The 9,144-nt window shown below is 41.6% G+C and overlaps 1 protein-coding gene across 1 annotated transcript; it reads left to right on the top strand.

Moving 5' to 3' along the window:
* The first annotated feature begins 4,584 nt into the window (after nt 1–4,584).
* Nucleotides 4,585–8,822, top strand: LOC145433862 (MKI67 FHA domain-interacting nucleolar phosphoprotein-like). Its single transcript, XM_080311117.1, has 8 exons — nt 4,585–4,817; nt 5,038–5,172; nt 5,232–5,340; nt 6,478–6,605; nt 6,663–6,752; nt 6,813–6,897; nt 6,964–7,208; nt 8,584–8,822. The coding sequence occupies exons 1-8, from the start codon at nt 4,725–4,727 to the stop codon at nt 8,761–8,763; spliced, it is 1,065 nt and encodes a 354-aa protein (XP_080167243.1). The 5' UTR covers nt 4,585–4,724; the 3' UTR covers nt 8,764–8,822.
* The last annotated feature ends 322 nt before the right edge of the window (nt 8,823–9,144 follow it).

Below are 9,144 nucleotides of genomic sequence, written 5' to 3'. Positions count from 1 at the left end.
TACTATTTATGTAGAAACTGGGGAAACTTATATGTAGCTGCGTTTCTTGATATACGCGGTCGTGTATGGAAATCCGCATCGTCGATTTGATATGAATGAGTACCAAAAATAAATTTCCACGAAGGTGGTTGTGAAGGTGTATAATTGTAATAATAACTCGTAACGCTTCCGACTGATACATTAACTTGGCTATTTCCATAGTTTCTTCCAACTGTCTTGCTAGGCTCTCAGCTACCACGGATAGGATGGAGGAGAAAAAACGGCGGTGCAGACTATAGGTGACCATACGCTCGTATCGCATCTCCGTCGTCAAAGCATCTCGATGGTGCAGGTGAAAAAGAATATCGTCTCTCTCTTTCTTTCTCTCTCTCTCTCTCTCTCTCTCTCTCTCTCTCTCTCTCTCATATCTTCACTGTTTAGAACAACAAATCTTTTGAGTAGCGATTCATCAGTAGCACATCCAGGTCCCCGTGGGGCTTTAACAATGATGACCCGGATGACCCGATATTGTAGTTGCTGCATTTGATCAAGTGTATTATTGCAGGTCGCACCCAGCAAAGAATTCCGTATTGTAACTTCGCTAGGAATAGAGTGTTGAAGAGGAGGACCCTAGCTGGTAGAGAGTAGGCTAACAATAAGGCGGCGGAACAGACTACATACCTGAGAGAGAGAGAGAGAGAGAGAGATTTATTTCGTCAACCGATAACGGTAAAATTAAAGTATCAATATGCAACAAACAAACAGTGCTTCGGTATCGGTATTATGATCATAATGATCTTCTAGTCAACCGGTACCAGAGACACAATTGATATCGATAATATCGATTAATAATTTCATTTTGAAATGAGCCGGAATATTTCTGGCTGACACTCGTCAGGGGTAATCGTCAGCAACGGCGGGACTTGAACTCGGGCTGCCTAAGCGATTGGAGCCGACGTTCACCACAACGCTGTCTCGACCTATTCAAAATGCCAGAAGAAATACCAAACATTGAAGATAATGGGAGACGGGTGATAGGTTCGTTGGGGGAGAGAGAGAGAGAGAGAGAAGTATGTGCACCATTTGCGGCCAGACATGATTCGAACTGTGATATCTGCCCACGAAAAGGCTCCAGACATGCCTCAGACCTGATATTTGCACAGCACACACTATTATATCCGGACATGCTACGAATCTAATATATGAGCACTAAATGAGTTCAGATATTATCGCGATGTGATATCATAATGCTCCTATGGTGATATCTGCCTGCGTACTAAATGAGCCTATTGACTTGACAGCGTCGGGATCTAATATCTGCGCACTGAATGGTCCCAGACATACGATATGTGATGCGTGATCCGAGATTATCTTATATGACCAAGATGTCAGCGTTTATTTTTATTGATGTATGTAGGATATAGGGTAGAGGGTTGTTCAAAAAAAACTTTTTTTTCCAAATCTCACTCGCCTAGTGACTAAATCGTCAGGTTGCCTAAGAAAACGATGCACACCAAATTTGACTCAATTCCAACCAGTAGAGGCCGTGCAATCTTGAATTGAAATTTTTAATTTATTATTAAAAATTAAAAAAGAAATTTCAAATTTTTTCTGTCAACCCCATGAAATTGTTGAGCTCTCTTCAAAGACGATGCAAAACAAATTTGAGTCAATTCCGACTTGTAGAAGCGGAGTTATTTGAGTTTTTCGTTTATAATTCTAGGATTATCCTTAGGATTACATTGTAGGGTTGTAACCAAGTCACAAAGCTCCGAGTCACAAATCAATCTCACTTTGATTGGTTTGACTCGAGTCAAGTCGAGTCATTTTCAATCCACCACCGCGTCAAGTCCGAGTCCAAGTCATCGAGCAGAGGTTCGAGTCCAAGTCAAGGTATTATGATTCAAGTCCGAGTCCAGCGAGATAGTGTAATGGTTATGCGTCCGGCTTCTCGAGCGGTAGGTCGTGGGTTCGATCCCCGACCGGGTCATACCAATGACTCGAAAATTGGTATCCGCAGCTATCCTGCTAAGCGCTCAGCAATCACGGATAGCATGGAGGAGAAAAAAAACGGGGGCGCAGACTAGATGACCTCATGGGGCCGTATCGCAACTCCGTCGTCAAAGCATCTCGATGGTGCAGGCGAAAAAGAATACCATATATATCTCTCTCTCTCAAGTCATTGTGTTGACTGCTCGGTTTCCAGTTAAAGTCTTGGTAAACCCACATTGTAACTCTGTTTGGTGATATCGAATGGTTCGCATTTATATTCTACTAATGTCCCTGACTTTTGACAATTTCTTGTCGCATTTTTAAGTACCAGTACCAATAGACGATATCCCAATAGGGTGGTTACTTTACTATATTCTTCGAAATTACAATAATATGTCGCTCTTGGCCGGCTGAGTCTCGAGTCATATGACTTGGTTCGAGTCATGTGCAATGACTCGAGTCCAAGTCGAGTCATGTGCAATGACTCGAGTCCAAGTCATTTCCGTATTTTGAGAAAATGACTCGAGTCAAGTCGAGTCATCAGAAGAATTGTGACTCGAGTCTGACTCGAGTCGAGTCATGACTCGAGTCATTACAACCCTGGTAGAGGTAGGATGACCATACTTTGGAATCGGAGAAAGTCAGTTTAACGAAATTGAAAACAGCTCATTTTTAAATATTGACTGGAAATCTTGTTGTGTTGACTAAAACAAGGTCATCGCTCTTACTAGACTCCCGAATTATCCACTTTTGAGCGATAGCCTACTTCTCTGGTACTGACTAAAAAAAGTTCATCTCTCAGACTCGACTCCCGTATGATCCGCTCGAACGTCCGCATTTCAAGATTTTCAGTTGACTCTAGCTATCAAAGCTGTAAAGAAGGACGAATTTCCAAAAAACGACGACATTTAGGCTTTCTCAGAGGACATTTTGGATTTCCTGAAACAGGAGAACTTATGGTAACCCTTGATATCTGCTATAGTTTAATAGTACACAATGATATCCACGATACAATAACCGAGTATACCCAATCCACGGTGGTCATTAAACACCACACTGTTCGCTGATGATTCTCCCTCCTCTCTTCCGCATCTTCGACGACAGAGCTGGATTCCCTGACTAGTGACCAAATGCCCAAGGTGCATGACTGGACGGCCCAAAATAACTTTTGCATAACGCCTCGAAATCCCAAATGCTGTCAGTAAATTCAAAAAATGACCTAACCGTTAACATCGCTGGTCAGCCCGTTTCCAACACAGATAAAGCCAAATATCTCAGGGTTTTATTGGACTCGGACATATCCTGGAAGAGTCATATTCAGTCCCTAGACTCTAAATTATCACCGAAGTGCTGCCTGTTGAACAGCCTTAGACGCTTCATGCTAGCCTGGGTTCTTCTGATAGTCTTTAAATCCTTAATCCAATCGAAGTTACAATATGGCATCTTCTATTGGGGGGCTGCCAGCAAAACTGCACTCCGGCCACTGCAAAAATACAGTACAATACAGTCCATCCTCAAGATTACCGGACCACGACTGACCTATTGATCTCGCTTTCCATGACATGCCGCCCGATTTCTTGTCGTTTTTTTTTCTATACTATCTTCTTTACTTTCATTCAATGTGCATGCCTCCTCTTTATATCGCCTAGGCCAGTGGTTCCCAACGTGGGCGATTTGATGGCCTAGGGGGGGCGAAAATGACGAAGGGGGCGATAGGGGGGCGAAAATGGACAAAGGGGGCGACAGGGGGCGAAAATAGCGAAAGGGGCGATAGGGGGGCGATGACGCGTTAAAACGGCTATATAGGAGTCAAGTCGGAGAAATGACCTTTTTTTTCACCCACGAAAATTTAGTTGCAAAAGTGTAAAATTCGACAGCGAGCCGTAAAGTTGACCTTTTTTTTTAGTCAAATTGTATACCGATTTTTCGGTTCACAAAATCTGGGGGGCGATGATCAGCGTTGAGCTTGAAAAGGGGGCTATGAGTCGAAAAAGGTTGGGAACCACTGGCCTAGGTCAAAGTGGGTGTCTGATTCCATAGGCTACTCCAAGTCGCTTCGACATCTTCCTGTCTTTTCATTGTATCGCATTTTTTGTGGTGTATTGAACTGATCAACTTTGCTAACAAACCAATGATGATGATGATGATGATGATGAAAACTACAACATAATGTACTCCGTATCATAGCTAGGGCCCCACAGGGGCCTGGTTGACCATCCAACAAGTCGCTGCTGAAGAGATTCCGTGTCCTAAACATAGAAGATATGCGGAAACTAGAAATGACTGACCTATCGATCTCGCCTTCCATGACATGCCACCCCATTTCATGCTGCTTGCTTTTATCCTATACTATCTTCTTTACTTTTCATTCAGTGTGCATGCCTCCTCTTTACATCGCCTAGGCCAAGGTGTGTGTGTGATTCCATAGACTACTCCAAGTCGCTTCGACACCTTCCCATCTTTTCATTGTATCGCATTTTGTGGTGTATTGAACTGATAAAAATTGCTAATAAACCAATGATGATGATGATGATGATGATATGTGCGACATCTGAGTACATCTGAGGGGCCGTTTTGATAACAGACCGCTGTAGCTAATTCGGGAAGGTATTTTGACACATGGGTTTTGGACTTTTGGTAAACCGTACTTTTGCAACCAGAACTTGAGATTTTCATAATTTCCTCTGTTGAGGTTGTACTGGCCATTCGTAATAATTGCTCCGACAAGCAGCATTCGGTTACCTTCTGGAATAATGCCGCTCAAGAGCGCCAAATCTTTGTCGGACGGAAAGACTGCCCCTATTCGAAAGAAGAAATTTCGAATGCGTTCGAAGTCTGGTCAAAAGGTACCGTATGAATAGAGTATATATGTTTTCGTGTCGTCGTTGTTCGTGTCTGAACTAGACTAATTGAATAAATTTACTCACAAGCTCGTTACTTTCTATGTTTCTTCCATCCGCGATGTTTGAATTGTGGATAAATACTTTATAAAATTTGCACACTGCTCGCTCTTGGTTTGTCACTGTGGGTCTGTGGTTAACATCTTGACTTGGTTCTCCTAACCAGAAACAAGATGAGAAGCCCAAACGAGGTGTTATACTGCTTACTCACATACCAAGAGGATTCTACGAACAACAAATGTTGCCGTTTTTCTCACAATTCGGAGAGGTCACAGCCTTGAGATTAGTTCGCAGCAAAAAGGTATGATTAGGACTAACTGCCTATTTGCTGTTGACAGATTGAAAATTTACTGTTTGCAGACTGGTGGATCCAAACATTTTGCGTTCATTGAATTTCGGTATGAAGATGTTGCCAAAATTGCTGCCGAAACTATGAATTTTTATTTAATGTTTCGTAAAGTTCTAAGATGTAAGTACATACGTAATATATGGTTTCTTTTGTTATATAGAATAGCTCCCATTCATAATATCGTAATTTTCAATCCTTACAGTTTCTGGCCCTATTTTCCAAGACTGATAGAACAAATACCAATAATGTGGTGACTTTACTATTCTTCGAAGTTATTATGAAATGTTTTTCTTGAACGTCCTAGTATCGAATGTTAACATGGAATGGCAACGACCGATTTTGCAGCTTAGTTCCGCTTCGCTGAGGCTTTATTCAGAATTATTTGGCAGCAGCGACTGTAGGATTTCTGGCAATCCAAAAATTAACTTCCAGAGTGCAAAATTTACTGAAGCTGGTCTTGATCGAAAGCTACTGTCGCACGGAGTACAAAAATATAAATTAAAATATGATCAGGCACTGAACCACCTAGAATTCGCCCTCCAAGTCCGAGTTATCAGTATTGTCCGAACAATCGGAGAACCGCAACTACCAGAAATCCTACAGTCGCAGTCGCAAAACATTTCTGAATAAAGCCTCGGTGAAGCAGAACGAAGCTGTAAAATCTGTCGTTGCCATTCCATATTTCCATTCGATAGCCCTAGTTTCGAGTCATATGACTTGGTTCCAGTCATGCACGTCATTACTCGAGTAAAATACAAAAATTGACTCGAGTCATTACAACCATGCATAGAACTACTAAACCACGTTGGTGGTAACTGTCCGCCAGATAGACGATGAAATATGAAACCTCAGAAAGGTGAAACAGATTGATACGAGGCAGTACACAATCCACCAACACATAGACACGATACAATTTAAACCTGTACCAATTGTTGACGAGTAATATGAATACGTATAAACTAGTATATCAGGCCGATTTAAATTTAGCAATAAGATCAGCGTTACGCAGAAAGTCACTGCTATAATACTAGTCTACGACAACGTAAGCTCTAATTGCTTTATTTGCTGTCAATTCATTAGTGTCTTTCCGATGGAGGCTTGGTAAAAAATAGAGATTTTTAAATATTTGAATGAAATTGTTTTTGTACTTGCGTTCGGCAAGGGCTGCATGTTTGAGACCTCTGTTTCGAGTGACTTACGCCTACTAGGCGCTATAACCTACGTTGTCCTCATCATGCAATCGGATTGTTGTTTTAGGCAAGTTCATTCCAAGTGAAGAGATAGCAAAGGGTACTTTTGTCAGATGGAGAGATACTTTCGTACCAACGAACAACACACGGAAAGAAGTTGGAAAATACAACAGACGCATTATCGATCCGGAAAAGGTTGAATTTGTGTGCACGGTCTATTTACCTGTCCCTAACCAAAGCTGAAACTTACAGATTGCCAAGCGGACGAAACGAATCACCGACAAGAGAATGAAACTTCAAAAGAAACTGCAAGAGTTGGGAATCGAGTACGACGTCATCAATGTTAGATGCAGTGAGATTTGATTTTTAATGGAGTCTTGACGACGCTCAACGTTTTTGCAGGTCAAGAAAAACGAGTCGTTCATTCCTCCGCGAAGGTCCAGAGCCTCTGTGGAGGATGTACAGGAATTGTGGAAACTTTCCAAGGGTTAGCAAGCTTCTTACGGGTCACGACGGTAGCTTATTTGTCTTTTGACACGATCGTTCTTCCTAGTGGCGCAAAATGCTGGTCGTTGTGGAGACTTCGATTATTCTGATGATGAAAAAGAAGACAGTGATGAAGCGCGAGAGGATGATATTGCTGTGGAAGAGAATGTCAAACTAAAGGCAAAGCAGCAAACCGCTCACTCGTTGCTCGGTAAAGAAGGGGAATTGAAAGATACTGAAATAGTCATTCCAGCATCTCAAAATAATGTGCAGTCAGAATCTGTTTTGGACGACACAAAATTTTCAGATCCGGTATGTAATATTTTTGTCTCGAGATACGGCATGTGTATCCTACATGACATATTTCTGTCTAAGAGTTTGGTTGTTTATCATATCCCAATAGTATTTCCATCTGCATGCAGATTGATACTTTGAATATATTGTAATTTGAATATTTTCTGCTGCAACATCTTTATAAACTACTAGTTCGCGGATGTGATTCAAATCTGTGTATGAAGCCGGGTTGTAACCAAGTCGCTAGGTTCTGAGTCAATCTCACTTTTGTAGTTTTGACTTGATTCATGTCGAGTCATTTTCAATTCACCGAGTCCAGTTCAATTTCAAGTCAGTGACTAAAGCGTCGAGTCCAAGTCATAGTGTTGTAACTCAGTCTGAGTCCAAGTCGTTGTGTTCACTGTTCAGTTTTCAGTTCAATCCGGTTCAACCCACTTTTTAAACTCTGCTCGAGTGATATAGAATGGCTGGCTTTTATAATATCGATGTTTTCCTCAGTCCTAACAGTTTCTGGTCGTATCTTCCAAGTGTCAGGACTGATAGACGAAATACCACTAGTGTGGTGACTTTATTTTTCTTCGAAGTGACAATGAAATGTCTGTCTTGGATGTCCTAATGTCATTGGCCGCCAACCAGGATACGAACACCCCCTACTCCCAACATAAAGTTGCCTGTTTCGTTGCAGAGCAGTGTTGTGACTTATGGATCAAATTCGTAATTTTTACTCCCTGATCCCGGGCAAAGTAGTGAAATACACATAACCTGCGTGACAAATAACATTTATTCCTTGTATTATTGAAGAGAAAAAACATATGCTGAATTGACAATAAGGTGGTCACTGACGCTCTGATTGGGAACTACTGGTTTAGATATTCCTAACCAAGTTACTTGAGGTTCGTGATTGACGAGGCAATGACTCCTGGCTCGTAGTAGCGCTACAGCTCGACGCCAACTATAGCCCTTTTCGGACCCAATCGGGAGGATTTTTGAGATGTACTCCGCAATTGTCTGGAACAATTACAATTCTCTTCGGCTTTGGACCAGTATAATACCTTCCGATAAAAAACAGAGTTTAAAAGCTTTCCTATTGCCAGATTATCATCAAACCAAGTTGTAATTACTCGCGGGCATTTGAATGAATGTGATTCTTCACGTGTGCTAAATGTAACTAGTTGCTCCATGTTATTTCATGCCATTATTTGATCTACTGGTAGCCTTTCGTTTATCGTCAACTGTAGTTCACTTTTTCTGAAGCCTGGCAATTTCTACGCATTATGCTGTTTTATCATCATACCTCTTAATTTTCTTGTTTCTATATATTCATTTATCAACTCAGATTGTTATAACTGGTAATTTGCCATGTCTCTTTGACACTGAATGTTTTTTTCCAAAGGGTTCGGACGAATTTGCCGTGATGGTTGTTGACCCTGATGACAGTGAAGTAACGTTCAAAACCCCGCCTGTGGAAGCCAAGATTAAGCGCCGGACTCTGAGAAGGCCTGCCGATGTGCGTGTGAAGCGCCTGAAAATGCTCCAGAAGTTACAGCAGACTCTGAATTCTGATGATGAATAATATTTATCAATTTTAACGGCAACGGTCTCAAATGGCGGAATGGCAGATTATTGCTTCCATCTTTGCTGCCCTATTCTATTAGAATTAATGGTACACAGCTTACCGCCAGGCTTAGTTTGGAAAGGTAAGAGCTCACAGCTGCCAAACATGACTTTATTGGGTTCGGCATTTCTGGTGTGCAATAGGCCTCATCTTATTTGAATTGTCACTGCATCCGACTTTAGATTGAGGCACCCAAGGACAACTGACATTTCTCCGAACTATTTGCTATTGATGAACAAAAATTAGCATGACTGACAGGATTCGTTCGTAAAAAAGATTTTTCTGGCTGGGGACAATATGGCAAAAATTCGAGCTTATCCCTAGGAGGAATAACCATTA

This window comes from Botryllus schlosseri, chromosome 2 (genome assembly GCF_051294905.1).
Source record: "Botryllus schlosseri isolate E-star chromosome 2, Bs_hap1, whole genome shotgun sequence".
NCBI lineage: Eukaryota > Metazoa > Chordata > Ascidiacea > Stolidobranchia > Styelidae > Botryllus > Botryllus schlosseri.
Note: the sequence above shows the minus strand (reverse complement) of the source record. Positions and strands in the feature narration are given on the sequence as shown.

Bases quoted from the DNA above. Each gene is read 5' to 3' on its own strand.
- LOC145433862 (XM_080311117.1), top strand. From the start codon at position 4,725: ATGCCGCTCAAGAGCGCCAAATCTTTGTCGGACGGAAAGACTGCCCCT. The intron at 4,818-5,037 runs GTACCGTATGAA...TCTCCTAACCAG, and splicing joins GTTCGAAGTCTGGTCAAAAG to AAACAAGATGAGAAGCCCAA. The intron at 6,898-6,963 runs GTTAGCAAGCTT...CGTTCTTCCTAG, and splicing joins ATTGTGGAAACTTTCCAAGG to TGGCGCAAAATGCTGGTCGT.